Source organism: Equus caballus, chromosome 20, assembly GCF_041296265.1.
Source record: "Equus caballus isolate H_3958 breed thoroughbred chromosome 20, TB-T2T, whole genome shotgun sequence".
NCBI lineage: Eukaryota > Metazoa > Chordata > Mammalia > Perissodactyla > Equidae > Equus > Equus caballus.
The window spans coordinates 36,453,587-36,473,081 of record NC_091703.1 but is presented as its reverse complement, the minus strand read 5'-3'; the positions used below and the strand labels follow the sequence as shown (position 1 = coordinate 36,473,081).

Sequence of the window (19,495 nt, the reverse complement as noted above, 5' to 3'; positions counted from 1 at the left end):
TTTTTAAAGATTTTATTTTTTCCTTTTTCTCCCCAAAGCCCCCCGGTACATAGTTGTGTATTCTTCGTTGTGGGTTCCTCTAGTTGTGGCATGTGGGACGCTGCCTCAGTGTGGTCTGACGAGCAGTGCCATGTCCGCGCCCAGGATTCGAACCGACGAAACACTGGGCCGCCGGCAGCGGAGCGCGCGAACTTAACCACTTGGCCACGGGGCCAGCCCCTCCTGTCCTCTATTTTAAAAGGAGAACATAAAATACAGGGGAGAGAGAGAGGGAGGGAGACTTGAAGAAGGCAGGGGGGGAGATACTACTTATGGTCTTGTTTATTAATGTTAGCCAGGCACTGTTCTAACTGCTCCATAACTGGTTAGTATTGCCCCTAGTCACGGAGAGGAGGAGCCTGATATATAACACATTTATTAAAAAAAAAAAAAACCACATTGATACTTCTCCCATTCAGGACTTAATTCTCAGGGCTGCCACAGTACATCTACTAAACATGTGTTCTCTCATGAACACTATCCAGGCTCCAGGAAATGCTTCTCCACATCTTTTGCTCTCCACCCTTGAAACTAAAGGTGACTATGTCTGAAGGCTGTGCCTGTTTGTGGATTGCGGCTTTGCTGACATCAGATGACCCTGTTTCATGGTTCGGGAGGATTAAAGCAGCTGAAGGCTTATAAGAGAAAAGTCAACTTTTCAAATACTTTCATTCAAAGAGCACGAATGCATAAATTCTTGTATAATGAAGAACCACTTGCCAGCAGGGCTGGGTGCTTTTTTTGTTTGTTTTCTTCCTCCACAAATTAAACTGATACTCCCAACAGTTACACATGGCAGCTGAGGAACATTTTGCAATATTAAACAAGTCATGTTACTCTTACGTTTGTACATATGAAGACGCAGGTATAAAATGCATGAAACCTGATCCACGTTTTACAAAGAGAAGCCTGAGGCAAAAAGAGGTTCGGTAATTTGTTGACTCTCATAAAGCACATTTGTGGTAGAACTGCAGCTCCAAACCATTTCCTTCTAACTCTGCTCCTCCCACCACAACTTAAGGCTCCTCACACTGTCCAAGATAATAGAAGTGAGCATCTAAGTGACAATAATTTTCTCTCCCCTGAAATATGATGGGGACATTTATTTTCCCCTACAAAAAAATCCCAAGGACAAGAACAATAGGTTTTAAATAACTATCACAAAGATTTCTCTGCTTGAATCATTTTTCTTTTGGTTCTTTAAACCCCTAAGGCATTCAATCTTCAGATCTATAACTGAGAGAAAATCTTCCCCTCAAATGTTCATCCAGTGCAACTTGATGAAGACACAGTGCCAGGCAGTGGACTGAGAACTTTCATAAAAATTGTCTGCCCAGAGAGAGATGAGGTCCTTGGGCTCCAGTGCTCATTGGTTCCTTTCCTAGGGGCTCTCCAATCCTACAGTGCATAGAAGCTTTTGCAGGTCTTTTTTCTCTGAAGTGGGTACATCAGATCCACCAGGGGCAAGCTGTGTTGACCACCATTACATCTTCCTTTGTTCTCCATTATGTCTGGGAAGATGGCTCCGCAGATCCCCAGAGGCCTTTGGACAGCAGCTGTGATGGTGACGCTGGTGGTGCTGAGCACCCCAGTGGCTGAGAGCAGAGAGTCTCCAGGTAAGTGCAGGGCAGCTGCTCCCCAGATCCATCACCCTGGGGAACAGGCTCTGAGGGACTCTAGGGCTGGGGTGTAAGGGAGTCTATGATTTCAAAACTTACCCTTTTATCACAGTTTCTCTATCTTTGGGAAACAGAACTATGCTGCATTCTCATTTCTACCTTCTAGTGACCAGGTGAGGACAGTTCCCACCCCATGGGCTCAAGCCTGGGGGTATTATAATGGGGAGGAGGAGACAAAATGTGCATATACCGCCTGTACCAGGACCAAGTGAAAATGGGGTTATTTTTGAAGACGTGAATTCTCTAAAGAAGACACAGTGGGATTTGCCATTTCACGATCTGGACTAAATACTGTGCAATTCTGGGTTAGGGAAATGTAGGGCAGCCACGGTCTTTGTAGTCTCAGTATTCAAGGAAGAAGATTCTACACTCCTGACTCTGAGTGGAGGGCTGGTAGAGGCAAACTCTTGGCATTTGAGTGAAGCTGACTGGTGATCACAGACAGGGAGTCTTAACTTCAAGTTTCACTAATTTTTGGTCAAACAGTAACTCGAGTGGGATTATGGCTTGAGGTGACAGTGTACTAAATTTAGGAGAAATGAGAATGTAAAAGAAGAAAATAGTAGATATTGAGAAATCAGTAATTTCAGACACATATTAGTATCTTTATATAAATTCTCTCTCAATCTTCCTAACACAACATGAGTAGGTATTATGACTTCCTTTTATACAATTATGATATACTCTGTTAAGTATTCTGCCCAAGCTGGTAATTGGCACAGTTTATTTAGAATTCAGTTTATCTAATTGGAAAGTCTGTGTTCTTTCTATGAATAAAATTTTTCTTTTTAGGACTGGGGAGGTGTTGGTCTCTTCTAAACACACAGTGAGCAAACCTCCCACTGCGGTGGGGTGGGGTTGGCAGAAACTGAGTAAACCCAGATACGGGAAGGAAGGCACTTTATCAGACAACGAGAGAGTATGCCTTTCAGGATGAGGACAGATAATTGTAGACCTTTCTCTTCATTCCCTTGAACTCTCGTGCTTATGTGGCTACTAGTTTGTCTCTGAGGTTCCCAGGAGCTCTATGGAAAATGAGACTTCATGTAAGAACCTCCTGATTCCTCTAAGAACAGGGATCCCTGTAAAATCACCCCGTCTGTCCTCTCTACTCAGTTCTCAGTTCCCAGGGCTTGCCCTTAGAGACAGGGCTTTCCTTTCCTTATGTGAAGGCAATTCTGGAAGCCCTCAGAGCTGGGTAAGCCTGGCGAAAAGCTGCCTGAGGATCCCTGGTTCAGAGACGGAGGGGCAGGGCAGGGCCGGGTTGAGCGGGAACCTGAGGTCGAGACCCGGGGTTAGGTTTCTCCCACTCAACTGCCTGAGACCCAGAACGCCGGCCGGCACAGCGGCTGCTGTGTTGGGCTGTGGGGCCGAGGCTGGACTGACGGCAGGGCTGTGATTCCCCGCAGCGGATTTCGTGTACCAGTTTATGGGCCAGTGCTACTTCACTAACGGGACGGAGCACGTGCGGTACGTGACCAGATACATCTACAACCGGGAGGAGTACGTGCGCTTCGACAGCGACGTGGGGGAGTACCGGGCGCTGACCGAGGCGGGGCGGCCGGCAGCCGAGTACTGGAACGGGCAGAAGGACATCCTGGAGAAGACGTGGGCCGAGGTGGACAGGGTGTGCAGAAACAACTACCAGGTGGAGGCCCCCTTTACCTGGCAGCGCCGAGGTGAGCGCCGGCCGCCTGCCCTCCGTGGGGCCACCTCGGGCCCGGCCATCTTCACATCCGGGGAGGGCGGCGGGGGGCTGTGGGAGGCGACCTCTGGGGCCAGAGAATCGGGCCCATGGAGAGGACAGGGAGGTGGGCGCGTCCCGCGGCGGAGGGGCAGGACCGAGGGCAGATGGAGGACCCACGTCTGCAGCTCTGGATCTTTCCTACAGAGGTGGGCCAGGCCTGCCCAGAGTGGCCCGCTCCCTCCGCTCTTCTTTCCACTAATAATGCACATCTCCGCCTTGTGCCTGGGAAGTGTTTGCTTCCTCATTCCTCACCTTTGACCGGTGCAGAGTGCCCTCATTCCTCTCCGCCCAGGGTTCTGCTGGGAGCTCTCCCAGCAAGGCCCTTGTTTAGGGTTCCAGAGACTGCAAAGCTTAAGTGGCTCAGCCTGGTGGAGATGATGTGGATCAAGGCTGCCCAAGATAGAGAAGCCCAAGGCATCCTGGCCTATATGCCGACCTATGTGACCCGCTTCATAGCTAAAGTTAAACGACCACACAATAACCAGACCCCACCTGCACTGATACTATTTAATGACTTTTTACATCATCTTTCCTTTGCCTGGTAAAAATAAGTCATGTACCCATCTTATAAATTTAGCCCTAACCCTCAACACATTGCAGCCCTTCACTGCCCATGGGTCCTGTCCCCATGCTGGCAGCTCCTTATTGCCCATGGGTCCCGTCCCCATGCCTGCAGCTCTTCACTACCCATGGGTCCTTTCCCCATGCTATTCTCTGAATAAAGGAGCACTGCTACCAGACCTTGAGAGTCCAAGAAATCTTTCTTTCCACTCCTCAGCTCGCTGATCCTGCATCAGAGATAGTGCTGCTCCGCAGCTGTGCCAGGGCACAGTGATAATATATGAGTTGTGACATATATTTTGACTTTTTGGTTTCAAATTTGATTCATCTTAATTCTGTTGTCTTAAGTGGCTGTCACTAGTCCTGGACCTCTTTGAGATGAGGGACTGTCCTAATTATCTTTGTATGTCTAGTACCTGCCACACTGGCACAGTTGAACTCAATAAACCTTTGTGAAATTAATGAATACATCCACTCAGCTGCCCATCTAGGTAGGCTGAAAAGAAAACAGAAGGGTTAGTAGAGCTTTAAAAACTGACTTTATTGATTATTCTTTACTATTTTGCCAAACGCTTTAAAGTAAACTCTTATCAACTTTGACCTTAATAATTTAGAATTTATGAATGTAAAGTCTGAGGAAAAATGTGTTTGTTAAAAATAAAAACAACACTTGAATGGTGTTGTAAGGTAGAATTCTAGTTTCTTAGAAAAGCTCACAAATGGCACAATAGAAAGAGCTGAAGTTTTGGAGTAAATAAATTGATGCTATTAAATTATTGAATAAAATTGGTTCTGGTTTCTTTTGGCCTAGACCCTCCCTCACCCTATCCTCTCCCCCCAGCATCACCATCCACTTCAGGGCTGGACATTTTGAAAGTTAATCACACCCATTTAATGAGCACCTATTTCTAGGCAGTTACCTTACCAAACACCATCTATATTTTGCCATTTAATTTCACAACTACCTTGTGTGTTAGGGATTAGCATCACCACTTTAATATGCTTATATTGATACATAATTAACTCTTTAAGTAATTAGCCCACAGTATTCACCAGGTCCTGAAGCCTCCCCAAAATACCCAACAGTTATTATGTTGTTTACTACCTGTACATAGAGTCTAATGCAAGCAAAGCCTCGATAAAGTGAGTTATAACCAGAAGCAGCAATATCAGCCTGTTCTTGTCTATTGTTTTTAATTTCAACTCCTTTTATTTATTTATTTATTTCTATATCCTACAAATTCCCTTTTCTAAAAAGATTTTTTTTTATTTTATTGAGGTAACTTGGTTTGTAACATTATATGGATTTCAGGTGTACTTCATTATGTTTTGATTTCTGTGTAGACCACAGCATGTTCACCACCCAGACTAATTACCGTTCATCACTGCACTCTTGTGCCCTGTCACCCCTTTCGCCCTCCTTCCTCCCCCCTTCCCTTCTGGTAACCACCAATCTAATCTTTGTATCTAAGTGTTTGTTGTTATTGCTGTTGGTTTTATCCTCTTATGAGTGAAATCATAGGGTATTTGACTTTTTCTTACTTTCATATGGTCTAACTTATTTCGCTTAGCATAATACCCTCAAGGTCCATCCATGTTGTCAATAATCACATGATTTCGTCTTTTTTATTTTATAGCTGGGTAGTATTCCATTGACTATATATACATCTTCCTTATTGATTCATCCATTGATGGACACTTAGGTTGTTTCCAAGTCTTGGCTATTGTGAATAATGCTGCAATGAACATAGGGGTGCAAATATCTTTACACATTCATGTTTTCTTGTTCTTTGGATAAATACGTGGAAGTGGAATAGCTGGTCATAATGTTAGTTCTATCCTTAATTTTTTGAGGACTCTCCATACTGTTTTCCATAGTCACTGCACCAGTTTACAATCCCATGAGCAGTGTATGAGAGTTCCCTTTTCTCCACATCCTCTCCAATGCTTATTTCTTGTCTTCCTAATTATAGCCATTCTGACAGGCATGAGGTGATAATCATTGTGGTTTTGATTTACATTTCCCTAATAATTAGTGATGTTAAAGTTCTTTTCATGTGCCTGTTGGCCATCTCTGTATCTTCTTTGGAAAAATGTCTGTTCAGATCCTCTGCCCATGTTTGGATTGGATTGTTTGGGTTTTTTTTGTTGAGCCATATGTGTTCTTTATGTATTTTGGAGATCAACCTGTTGTCTGATAAATGATTTGCAAATATTTTCTCCCACTTGGTGGATTGTCTTTCCATTTTGTTGATGGTTTCCTTTGCTGTGCAGAAGTTTTTTAGGCTGATGTAGTCCCATTTGTTAACTTTTTCTTTTGTTTCCCTTGCCCAAGTAGACATGGTATTCGAAAAGATGTGGCTAAGACCAATGTCAAAGAGTGTACTGCCTATATTTTCTTCTAGGAGTTTTATGGTTTCAGGTCTTACATGCAAATCTTTAATCCATTTAAAGTTAATTTTTGTGTATGGTGAAAGATAATGATCTGCTTTCATTCTTTTGCATGTAGCTGTCCTATTTTCCCAACACCGTTTATTGAAGAGACTTTCGTCTCCTCATTGTATGTTCTTGGCTCCTTTGTCAAAGATTAACTGTCCATAGATGTGTGGTTTTATTTCTGGGCTTTCAACTCTGATCCATTGATCTGTTTGTCTGTTTTTGTGCCAGTACCATTCTGTTTTGATTACTGTAGCTTTATAGTATGTTTAAAGTCAGGGATTGTGATGCCTCCAGCTTTGTTCGTTTTTCTCAGGATTGCGTTGGTTATTCAGGGTCTTTTGTTGTTCCATGTTAATTTTTGGATTCTTTGTTCTATTTCTGTGAAGAATGTCATTGGGATTTTGATTGAGATTGCATTCAATCTGTAGATTGCTTAAGGTAGTATGGACATTTTTAGCTATGTTTATTCTTCCAACCTATGAACATGGAATATCTTTCCATTTCTTTATGTCTTCTTCAATTTCTTTCAGTAATGTCTTATAGTTTTCAGTGTATGTCTTTCACCTCTTTGATTCAGTTTATTCCTAGGTATTTTATTCTTTTTGTTGCAGTTGTAAATGAGATGGTATTCTTGATTTCTCTTCCTTCTAGTTCATTGTTAGTGTATAGGAATGCAACTGATTTTTTAAAATTGATTTTGTACCCTGCCACTTTGCTGGAGTTGTTCATTATTTCTAATAGTTTTCTGGTGGATTCTTTAGTGTGTTCTATATATAGAATCATGTCATCTGCAAATAGTGTAAGTTTCACTTCTTCCTTTCCAATTTGGAATTCTTTTATTTCTTTTTCTTGCTAATTGCTCTGGCCAATACCTCCGGCACTATGTTGAATAAGAGTGGTGAGAATGGGCACCTTTGTCTTGTTCCTGTTCTCAGAGGGATGACTTTCAGTTTTTCACCTTTAAGTATGATGTTGGCAGAGGGTTTGTCATATATGGCCTTTATTATGTTGAGGCACTTTCCTTCTATACCCATTTTATTGAGAGTTTTTATCTCAAGTGGATGTTGGATCTTGTCAAATGCTTTCTCTGCATCTATTGAGATGATTATGTGATTCTTATTCCTCATTTTGTTAATGTGGTCTATCACTTTGATTGATTTGTGGATGTTGAACCATCCCTGTGTCCCTGGAATAATTCCCACTTGATCACGGTGTACAATCCTGTTAATGTATTGCTGTATTCGGTTTACCAATATTTTGTAGAAGATTTCTGCATCTAAGTTGATAGTGATGTTGGCCTGTAGTTCTCCTTCTTTGTGTTGTCCTTGCCTAGTTTTGGTATCAGGGTAATGTTGGCCTCACAGAATGTGTTGCCAAGCATTCCAGCTTCTTTCATTTTTTGGAATAGTTTGAGAAGGATAGGTAATTCTTTGAATGTTTGGTAGAATTCTCCAGAGAAGCCATCTGGTTCTGGACTTTTGTTTTCTGGAAGGTTTTCAATTACTGTTTCAATCTCTGTACTTGTGATTGGTCTATTCATATTCTCTATTTCTTCTTGATTCAGTTTTGGTAGGTTGTATGAGTCTAGGAATTCATCCATTTCTTCTAGGTTATCGAATTTGTGGGCATATAGTTTTTCATAGTATTCTCTTATAATCCTTTATATTTCTTCAGTCTCTGTTGTAATTTCTCTTCTTTCATTTCTAATTTTATTTAGTTGAGCCTTCTCTCTTTTTTTCTTGGTGAGTATGGTTAAGGTTCTGTCAATTTTGTGTATCTTCTCAGAGGACCAGCTCTTAGTTTCATTAATCCTTTCTACTGTTTTTTTAGTCTCTGTTTCATGTATTTCTGCTGTGATTTTTATTATTTCCTTCCTTCTTCTGACTTTGGGCTTTCTTTGTTCTTCTTTTTATAGCTCTGTTAGGTGCATTTTAAGATTACTTATTTGAGATTTTTCTTGATTGTTGAGGTAGGCCTGTATTGCCGTGAATTTCCGTCTTAGGACTGCTTTTGTTGCATCCCATAAGAGTTGGTAGGTTGTAGTTTCACTTTTGTTTGTCTCCAGGTATTTTTTAATTTCCCCTTTGATTTCTTCAGTGATCCAGTGGTTGTTCAATAGCATGTTGTTTAGTCTCCACATATTTCTGACTTTCCCAGTTTTTTTTCTTGTGGTTGATTTCTAGCTTCATAGCAATGTGGTCAGAAAAGATGGTTGGGATGATTTCAATCTCCTAAAATTTATCGAGGCTGCCTTGTTTCCCACTCTATGGTCTATCTTTGAGAATGATCCACATGCACTTGAGAAGAATGCATATTCTGCTGTTTTCAGATGGAATGTTCTCTATATATCTACTAATCAAATGTTTCATTTAAATCTACTATTTCCTTATTGACTTTTTGTCTGGATGATCTGTCCATTGATGTAAGTGGGTGTTGAGGTCCCCTACTATTATTGTGTTGCTCTTAATTTCTCTCTTTAGGTCTGTTAATATTGCTTTATGCACTTTGGTGCCCCTGTGTTAGGTGCATATATATTAATAACTGTATGTCCTCTTGGTGGAATGTCCCTTTTATCATTATATACTGCCCCTCTTTGTCTCTCGTTGTCTTTTTTAACTTGGAGCCTGCTTTCTCTGATAAAAGTATGGCAACACCTGCTTTCTTTTGTTGGCCATTAGCTTGGAGTATAGTCTTCCATCCCTTCACTCTAAGCCTATGTTTCTCTTTGGAGCTGAGGTGCGTTTCTGGGAGGCAGCATATTGTTGGTTCTTGTTTTTTAATCCATCCAGCTACTCTGTGTCTTTTGATTGGAGAATTCAATCTATTTACATTTAGAGTGATTATTGATATATGAGGGCTTAATACTGCCATTTTATCTCTTGTTTTCTGGCTGTTCTATGTTTCCACTGTTTCTTTTCCTTTGTATTTCTGACTGCCATTTCACTTTGGTGGTTTTCTGAGGGAGATTTCTCAGTTCTCTCTCTTTTTGTGAATTGTGGCTCTGTTCTGATTTTTTGCTTAGTGATTACTGTGAGGATTGTATGAAAGATATTGGAGACAGGATAGTCCATTTTCTGATAACCTCTTATCTCCATTAACCTAAGCAAATTCCTTCCCTTTCCTCTCTCCTTCTGAGTAATTGCTGTTACAAATTGTTCTGTTTTTAATTTTTTGAGCTTGTGGCTAAGTTGAAGTGTTTATCATTACTTTTGATGCTTTCTTTCCCTTTCTCTTTTAAGTTGTAATTGAGTCTTTGCCTCCCTATTCTGGTAGAGAGATGCAGGTTTCTGATAATATCTGTCTGTTTGTCTCCTTGCTGAGAGCTTTGTAGACCTTTGCCTTTTTGTTGCCTGTGTAAGGAAATCTTTAATTATTTCTTGTAGGGGAGGTCTAGTGGTGATGAACTCCCTCAGCTTTTGTTTATCTGGGAAAACTTTTATTTCTCCGTCATATCTGAAGGAAAGTTTCACTGGATAAAGTATTCTCAGCTGAAAGTTTTTGTCTTTCAGTATTTGAATATATCATTCCATTCTCTCCTAACCTGTAGAGTTTCTGCCAAGAAATTTGCTGAAGGCCTGATAGGGTTTCCTTTGTAGGTTATTTGCTTCTACCTTGCTACTCCTAATATTTTTTTCTTTATCATTAACTTTTGCCATTTTTACTATTACATGCCTTGGAGAAGGTCTTTTAGCATTGACGAAGTTGGGCATTCTATTAGCTTCATTTATTTGTAAATCTGGAACCATCCCCAGGTTTGGGAAATTCTCAGCAATTATTTCTTTGAACAAGCTCTGTGCTCCTTTCTCCCTCCCTACCCCTCTGGAATACCTATAATCCTTATGTTGTTTTTTCTAATCAAGTCAGATATTTCTTAAAGAATTCCTTCATTTTTAAAAAATCTTAGTTCTGTCTCCTCCTCCACTTGTAGAATTTCTACATTTTTTTCCTTTAGAAGACTAATTCTTTCCTCCATAAGATCAGTTCAATTACTTAATGATTCTAGATTATTTTTTCATTAATTGTGTTTATTTCATTAAATGTGTTTGTCATATCCACAATTTCTGCTTGATTTTTTTTATAGTTTCAATCTCTTTGGTGAGGAGATTCATTCTATTGCTGAGCTCTTTGAATTGTCTTTCCCTGTTTTCTTGTAAGCTGTTGAGTTTCCTTATGATGACTGTTTTAAATTCTCTGACATTTAGATTGTAAATTTCTGTGTCTTCAGGATTGGTTTCTGGAGAATTGTCATTTCCCTTCTGGTCTGAATTGTTGCTGCAATTTCTTGTGATGTTTGATGAGCTAATCTTGTGTTGGGGCATTTGTGATATTCTTAGGATGCAGATTCCACCTGTTATTGCAAGGGGAAAGTGGGAGCAGAGTTTCTGGCCCCACCCCATTTGCTGGAAGCTGTGGGGGTATTATGAATGCTTGCCCCAGCCTGGAGTGTGTTCAGGCACTTGTGTGGACCATCCTTGGCCGACAGGGCATCCTTTCTGGATTGAGCTAGGGCCACTCTTTGGCACCTCAGGGGCACAATGAGCTCCCCCTCCCCACCAGGAAAGCAATCACCACTCAGCTAAAAGCTGCCGTTGCCTCTTCCCACAGCCACCTGGGACACATTCCTCCTTTGGGAACTCAGCAGGACTATGAGCACTTGCACACATGGGCCTGGGCTGTGTTTGCCCCAGCATGTAGATCTGCTGCAATCTCTACTTGAGGTCTGTGGGCTGCTGTGCTTTTGGGCATGGCTTTCTTGCTGGGACCAGAGCTAAGGCTGCTCCTTGGTGGCACAAGGGTATGGTAGGCTTCCCCTCCCCACCAAGGAAGTGAACCCAAGGGGCTAACCTGGTGACACAGTGGTTAGGTTAGCACATTCTGCTTCGGCAGCCCGGGGTTTGCCAGTTCAGACACCAGGTGCAGACCTACACACCGCTTGTCAAGCCGTGCTGTGGCAGGCGTCCCACACATAAAGTAGAGGAAGATGGGCAGGGATGTTAGCTCAGGGCCAGTTTTCCTCAGCAAAAAAGAGGAGGATTGGCAGCAGATGTTAGCTCAGGGCTAATCTTCCTAAAAAAAAATAAAGTGAACCTGAGTGGGCTCGAAGCTGCCATCACTTCTTCCCACAGCTGCCTGGGACACATTCCCTCTTTCAGGGTTCAGCTGCACTATGAGCACTCACTTGGGCCTGGGGTGTGCCTGCCCTAGGGTGTAGATCAGCTGTGGTCTCTGTTTACAGTCTGTGGGCCACTGTGCTTGGTGGGCGAGGCTTCCTTGCTGGACTGAGCTAGGGCCACTCCTTGGCAGCACAGGGGCATGGTGGGCTCCTCCTCCTCACCAGGAGAGTGCAGGCAATGGTTACCACCACCTCCTCCTATGGTCACCCCAGTGTGTGTTCCCAATTACCAGGCTCTTGCACCAGGCTAGAAAGAGTTCATGTGCATGCATAGGGCTACTGAGGGAGAGCTGGGCATGCTCACCTCTCTCTGCCACTTCCTCAGTGGCCAGTCCATCCACCCTCAGATGTATAGCTGTGTGTGTCTCTCAGGCATCCTGTTGTGCTGTGTGGGCTTCCTCCATTGGTCAATGAATGTCCATCTAGTTGTAGTGCAAAAGGGGGCGAGACAAAGTGAATGGCTCACTCTGCCAAGTTGCTGACATCATCCAAGTAATTCTTAATAGCAAGTGAATGGAGTATGGTAGGCAGATAGTAATGAAATTCAATTGTTAAAAGAAAATTACGAAAAAAGAAGAAAATGAGAGAACATAATGTATTAGCAAATAAATAAAACACATAAAATATTTGCTATAGTTTCATGTTAAGGGAATAAGGGAGATGCAATAAAATAGCTGGAGAGGTAAGAGATAAGATATGTAAAGTACGTAGGGAGAGGTGTGTTTCATTTGACCATGAGTAGCGATCTGAGAAGATAAAGGAATTCATGTTATGGGCATAGGTGATGTTTATCAGTGCTATTTGTTTTCAAGGTTCTCTTTCTTTTCCTTCAAAAATTAAGAACTTTTGAAAATAATATTCTTTTTTTTCCCTCTAGATTTTTACTAGTTTGCAAGTTCTGTAAGGGCAGGGACCATGGTCTGTTGTTTATCTGTGGATTCCCAGTGCTTGTCAAATTTGTATTTGTTGAGTGAATAAATAAATTAGTCAGTGAATGAATAAAATATAGGTGGCATATATGATGTGGAAAGGGATGTTCATATATTTAATAATATACATTTTTGGGGAGAATTCTCCATAGAATGCCATTTGAGCAAAGGTTAGGCTAAAAGCTGACAGAGATGCTTTGTTGACCAGCAGCTTGTAAGAAGTGCTCTTGCTCTCAAATTTTGTTAGTATTACAGGCTGAGAATTGTAGAATGTAGCCTGTTTGAGAAGCACTGCTTTGTAGGAAAGATGTCATGGTCGCCGTTGTCCTACTTTGTTGGACATAGAAATATCTATACATTCTTAATTCTCAGTCCATGTTACCTTTTGTGGGGCCATGACTGTGTTGATGGTCTCCCAGTCAACAGGAGAGAGTCAACACAGCTGTATTTTCTCTACTCTGAGGAGCACTGGGACTAACAGGAAACAGTGTCACTGTCCTAGCATGAGTCACTAAAGCTGATGCTGATGGTCACCTTCAATAGGTGTGGAAGAAAAGAAGTCTAGGTTTATTATTTTTATTTTTTTTCTAATTTTGTGAATAGTGACCTTTATAAGATGACAATTTATAATTTTAAAGTGGTTCGTCTTTATCAATTAGTATCAATGGAATAACTCCCAAAGGATGATTACTATTTCTCTTGAGACTCTGAAAAGTAAACTGACTAATGTGTTTATTGAAGCTAATAAAGTGGCCAAGCTCGAATCCTAATCCAAGACTTGGAGTCCAGGGATCCTTACTGTGTACCAAGGAGGACTCTCCTCATGGGAGACTTGCTGTGTGGTCTCACATCTCACTGTCTTTTCCTCCCCTCAGTGGAACCCAGAGTGACCATCTCCCCATCCAGGACAGAGGCTCTAAACCATCACAACATGCTGGTCTGTTCGGTGACAGATTTCTATCCAGGCCAGATCAAAGTTCAATGGTTCAGGAATGACCAGGAGGAGACAGCTGGTGTTGTATCCACTCCTCTTATTAGGAATGGGGACTGGACCTTCCAGATCCTTGTGATGCTGGAAATGACTCCCCAGCGAGGAGATGTCTACACCTGCCACGTGGAGCACCCCAGCCTCCAGAGCCCCATCACAGTGCAGTGGCGTAAGGGGCAGTTTGTTTCCTTTCACTGTGGGCCCCACAAGACAGAGGGCAGAGCTTCCTCTGGCCCATCCCATCCTTTACCCCTGATGTCACTAGTGAGCTGGAAATCACATGAGACTAGAGCGCCTCTGGTCTCACTGTCTTTCTAGATAATAGAGAGGTCACCTACACACCGTGGCCCCAGAACCCAGCCCTGATAGCCCTGAAGGATTGACTATTATGGCTGGTGACTAGGATCATAGGGGCTAAGGTTATGGATGTGTCCTGAGAAGCAGGGATCTGCTTCCCTCTCTGATCCCCTTGGACCCACTGTGTTCAAGGATTGGCAGGTCCTTTCCTCCCCTAGAGGTGGGCAGAATGGAGTACTAGGTTCTCCTGGTACCTCCTCCTCCTGTACCTCTGACTGGACTTCAGACTTCCTAAAGGGACCCTGTGGGGTGTGGTGACAAATACTGACACTCAGGCTTTGCTCCCTAGAGGCACAGTCTGAATCTGCCCAGAGCAAGATGCTGAGTGGCATTGGGGGCTTCGTGCTGGGGCTGATCTTCCTCAGCCTGGGCCTTATCATCCATCACAGGAGCCAGAAGGGTAAGGCACTGCGGGGAAACGGGGAAGATGAGCTGTGGCTGAGACCCTCTGTTCAGGGAGGCCTCTTCCTCCTGATCCTGAAGGAAGGAGGTTGGGCTGGTGGTGGGAGGAGATGGAACAACCTAGGGGGAGACATTGGAACCTGATTTTACTGGTTGAAAGGTTGCCCTACCACAGAGGTGACTGGTGGAGTGTGTTCTAAGACTTCCTTTCAGTTCATCATCTCTAACTGGCTCTTTTCTGAAAGCTTCCTCCTTTAAGAGGGTCAGAACATGGGCTTCCCTTCCTTCTAGTGACAGTTTCATTCATTTTGGAGATTTTAGCTTAGGATAGTTAAGGCCTTGTGCCGGATGGGTAGGGAGGAAATAAATTTCCAAAGAAGTTGCTTGTCTCATTTCGCTTTGGGGTGAGTGAGGGACTGGCTGTTTGTGTAATGAGACCTTTCTCTGTACAACTTCCTTTTGTAGGACCTCATGGGCCTCCACCAGCAGGTACTATTTTTGGTTGGATTCCATGGGGGCTGTGGGGACAGGTAAAAGAGGGAAGGGCTGAGGTGAGTGTACGTGGGCACAGTGGTCTCAGTTCATGGCCTGTTCCCTGCTATGGGGATCAAGGTTAGGGGAGAAGTTTGAAGCTTGTCCAGTTTCTGTAGGAAGCTCCCGAGGTTGTTCCCTAGAACTAGGCCATAACTTTGGCGGCATCTTTCTGTGAAACTTGGAGCCAGAGCCACGTCTTGGGTGTTAGACACCAGGATGATGCCCACTTTGTGCCACGTGTTGGTGGATACTCATTGTGTGCATTTATAAGTGACTGAAAGAAGCTACTAGTGGTGGACAGAAGGTGAATTATCATCTAATATACTAAAAAGAGTGAAATCTTTATATCCCCCCAAAAGGATAACAGCTGCTCCCCCGCCTCCCACACATCTTTGTGGAGCTAAAGTGCCGTGTCCTCTTTAGCTCATTTCACTTTTACACAGATGTTGGGGGAGATGATAACCATATGCCCTGGACCTCAGCTTTCTCTGTCTGATGCTACATGGGCCCCAAGAGGAGTGGAGAGGGCACATCCCTCAGGATGCCCCGTGCTGATCATTCTCTCTCTTTTACAGGGCTCTTGCGCTGACACCTGAGGATACTTTGGGATTTGTTTTCGTTCTTCTGTAATGCCTGCCTCGCCTTGCTCAGAATTCCCACCTGCCTGTGTCAGCCTATCCCCCTCTCAGATCAGAGTCCTACAGTGACTCTGATGCAGTCTCCAGGCCACCTCCTGTGACCCTTGCCTTGAGGATCTGATTGTAATACTGCTTCCTGCACTGACCCCAGAGCTCTGCCTGTGCAGTTGCTGCCAGCAGCATCTACTCGGGTCTCAAGGGGTTTTTCTGTATCCATTCTCCCCCCACAAGCTGTACAAGAGAAGCACATTGAAGCCATTTACCTGACTATAGAGCCTTTATCATAAATAAAAATGATTATGAGTTATGTGTACCCTGAGCTTTCTTAACTGGATGGAGGCAGAAAACCACTGCAGAATCAAAGGAAAATATTTTGTTCCTTGAAGGGAGACTAGAGGCATCTTGGGGTGCTGTGTAAGGGTGAGCAGAAGAGATAGAAAATCAATTCAATGTCACATATTTCATGGCTTTTTAGTATTGATGTTCAGTACAATGGCCTTAAGATGTGCCGGCCTCTCTTCCAGTTTGGTGAGTATTGTGTATGTAAGCATAGTGGAACTATCTCGGCACAGATATAGTAGCCCCTGGTGTTGCAGAGAACCAAACTGTTATTTCAAATATGTCTTGGCAAGTCACATTGATTGAAGTCAATTTTTATTTCTGAAAAAGTATAATCATCAATAACATTACTACTTTTGGTTCCCAGCAATAGAAACCCAATTCAGGTTTACTTTGTTCACATTACAAGGAAGCCTGGGGACAAGTTGATTTCAGAAGTGATTATTTCCAGATAATGAGGTCTTTTCTCTCTCTTCTCTTTCTGTTGTATTTCTACCTGTGCACCTTTTTCTCTTTCTCTGTCTCTGTTTGTCCTTGTATAGTTCTTTTGTGTGTCTCTCTGTTTCTATATCTGTATCTTCATCTCTGTCTCTGTCTCCCTTGTGTCTCTTGCTTTTTCATTGCATCTCTGACTCTGTCTCTTTCTCTCTCATTTTTCTGTATCTGCACCCTTGTCAGTATTTATCTACATCTCTTTTTCTCTCAGCATTTCTTTTCTCATCTTTTTCTATTTTCTGCATCTCTCTTTCTCATCACCTCACATCTTATCTCATCTTTGTTTCTGTTGTGTGTGTGTGTGTGTGTGTCTCTGTTGTGTGTTCCTAGAGTGTCTACCAAAGTTTGAACAATTTTAGGGAAGATTCTGATTGGCCAAACCTGAGTAACATGCACATCTCTCAAAAACGTTATGTACATGAGATTCAAATAGGCAACCTTGTGTCCACTCCCCTGAGTAGGAACAGGGATTGGACCTTCCAGATCTTGGTGATGCTGTAAATGACTCCCCATGCTCCATAGGGCAGGTGTGAAGATGTCTACACCTGCCCTATGGAGCACCCTAGCCTCCAGAGCCCCATCACAGTAGAGTAACAAAAAAGAGAAGTTTGTTTCTTTATATCATAGACCCTAGGATATAAATGGCAGAGCTCTCTCTGCTTCTAGTGTCCTTTGTTGGGGGTGCGAACTCACATCCATCCTTCTCCTTGTCTCCTGCACAGTCACCTGATGGCACTGCTGAGCTGGAATTCTCAGAGGATAGAGCTCCCCTTGCCTGTGGATATAGTGACCTGTTGATCCTGATGAAATTCTCTTCCCAGTTATTAGGAAGGTCACTACACACTGTGGCTCCAGCACTGAAAACTGGTCTCCATCTCAGACTTTGGGTTTTGTCATTAAGACAGGTGGCTGGGAGCTATCTCTGAGGTTATGGAGGGCCATGGCCCTGAGGAGCAGGCATCCTCTCCTCCCTGCTCGTTCACCCACCCATTGTGCCTGAGGAGGCAATGGCAGGTCCTTTCATCTCCTGGATGAGATAAGGATGAGAACTAGGCTTCTTTGGGGCCTTTCTCTCCTATACCTTAGGCTGTAATGCAGGTCATCAGACACGGGCACTTATGAATGTGTGGACAAATACTGACACTCAGAATTCTGCTCCCCTAGATCATAGTCTGAATCTGCCTAGAACAAGATGCTGAGTAGTCAGAGGTTCTGTGCTGGTTTTGTCATCTTCCTCTGGATGTGCATTGTCATTCACCAAAGGAGTCAAGAGGGAGTGACACATTTGGGGAAGTGGGGAGGACTTGTGCTTGGTGTCCAGAGAGCCCTTGGTCTCTATTTGTAGCTCTTTGCTGTTGACCCTGTAAAGACAAGAGGCAGGGCTGGAGATTGAACCAGACTCAGAGTTTAGGGAGACATTGAAATCTGATTTTTCTAGTTGATGCTTAAGCCCCATTATAGTGGTGAGTGGTAAAGTATATTCTAGGACATTCCTACAGTTCAACATTGTCATGCTGGTCCCATGCTAGACGATTCCTTCTTGTTGAGAGGATCAGAATCTTATTCCCTTCCTTCAAGTCAGTTTCGTAGAAACAACTATTTTTTGCACGCAGATTTCATTGGGTAATCTTTAATTTGATAATTTAATCAAAATAGCAAGTATATCCTTTATAAACAAGTTTGCTAACAATAGGAGCTGAGTCTTAGTGGGCATATACCTTGGAGAAAAGTGTATGAGGATACTAGAGAACAACCTACTAGTTGTTGGCAGAATTTTCTTCTTACTCATGGGTGAATAATATTCCATTTATCCGTTGACAGACACTTAGATTGTTTCCATATTTTAGCTATTGTCAATAATGCTGCAATGAATATGGTAGTGCAGATATCTCTTCAATAGCCTGTTTTTATTTCCTTTGAATATGTATCCAGAAGTGGGATTGTCAGATCATATGGTAGTTGTATTTTTAATTTTTTGAGGAAACTCCATACTGTTTTCCATAGTGACTGTACTAATTTACATTCCTGACAAGAGTGCACAAGGGTTCTCTTTTCTCTACATCCTCACCAGTACTTCCTATCTCTTGTCTTTTTGATAACAGTCATTCTAACAGGTGTGAGGTGATATCTCGTGTTTTTGGTTTGCATTTCTCTGATGATAAGCCCTGTTGAGCCTCTTTTCCTGTACCCATTGGCCATTTGTATGTCTTATTTGGCCATTTGTATGTATTCAATTCCTCTGCTCATTTTTTTAATTTGATAGTTTGGTTTTTTGTTCTTGAGTTTTATGAGTTCCTTATATATTTTGGATATTAACATTTTGTCAGATAGATGGTTTGTAATATTTTCTCCCATTCCATAGGTTGCCTTTTCATTTATTCTTTCTTTTGCTGTAAGGAAGCTTTTTAATTTGATATAGTCCCACTTGCTTATTTTTGCTTTTGTTGCTTGTACTTTTGGTATCATATCCAAAAAATCATTGCCAAGACCAATGTCAAGGAGTTTTTTTCCTACAAGATTTATGATTTCGTGTCTTACATTTAAGTTTTTAATCTGGTTAATTTTTGTGAGTGGTGTAATATAGGAGTCCAATTTCTCTTCTCTTTTTTACTTTTAATTTTTTCTAGTTTTATTGATATATAATTGACTTATAACATTGTATAAGTTTAAGGTGTATGGCATATATGTATACATTGTAAAATGATTACCACAGTAAGTTTAGTCAATAACCATAACTTCATATAGATGCAAAAAATTTTTTCCTTGTGATGAGAACTTTCAAGATCTTTTCTCAGCAGCTTTCAAATATGCAATATATTGTTTACTATAGTCATCATGTTATATACATTACATCCCCAGTACATTTTTATCTTATAACTGGAAGTTTGTACCTTTTGACCATCTTCACCTAATTCCCCCACTTCCAACCCCTATGTCTGGCAACCACAAATCTGATCTCTCTTTTCGTGAGTTTGGTTTTCTTAGATTCCACATATATGTGAGATCATACAGTGTTTGTCTTTCTCTGACTTATTCCCCTTAGCATAATTCCCTAAAGATCTATTTATGTTGTTTTAAATGGAAGAATTTCCTTCTTTATTATGGCAGAATAGTATTCCATTGTGTATATATACACACTGCATTTTCTTTATCCATTAATCCATCTATGGACACA

The 19,495-nt window shown here is 42.3% G+C and overlaps 1 protein-coding gene across 2 annotated transcripts; it reads left to right on the top strand.

Annotated features, from left to right (window-relative positions):
• The first annotated feature begins 1,072 nt into the window (after nt 1–1,072).
• LOC100052184 (MHC class II DQ-beta chain) lies at nt 1,073–15,799 on the top strand. 2 transcript variants are annotated; one of them, XM_070245398.1, is made up of 6 exons: nt 1,073–1,655; nt 3,128–3,397; nt 13,443–13,724; nt 14,202–14,312; nt 14,780–14,803; nt 15,424–15,799. In XM_070245398.1, the coding sequence occupies exons 1-6, from the start codon at nt 1,547–1,549 to the stop codon at nt 15,435–15,437; spliced, it is 810 nt and encodes a 269-aa protein (XP_070101499.1). In that variant the 5' UTR covers nt 1,073–1,546; the 3' UTR covers nt 15,438–15,799. The 2 variants fall into 2 exon arrangements, with proteins under 2 accessions (XP_070101499.1, XP_005603558.2); XM_005603501.4 differs by lacking the exon at nt 14,780–14,803 and having other exon boundaries at nt 1,325–1,655.
• Nucleotides 15,800–19,495: the final 3,696 nt, after the last annotated feature.

Coding starts and splice junctions, on each gene's coding strand:
- LOC100052184 (XM_070245398.1), top strand. CDS start 1,547: ATGTCTGGGAAGATGGCTCCGCAGATCCCCAGAGGCCTTTGGACAGCA. Junction 1,656..3,127: donor TGAGAGCAGAGAGTCTCCAG/GTAAGTGCAGGG, acceptor GATTCCCCGCAG/CGGATTTCGTGTACCAGTTT. Junction 13,725..14,201: donor CCCCATCACAGTGCAGTGGC/GTAAGGGGCAGT, acceptor TTTGCTCCCTAG/AGGCACAGTCTGAATCTGCC.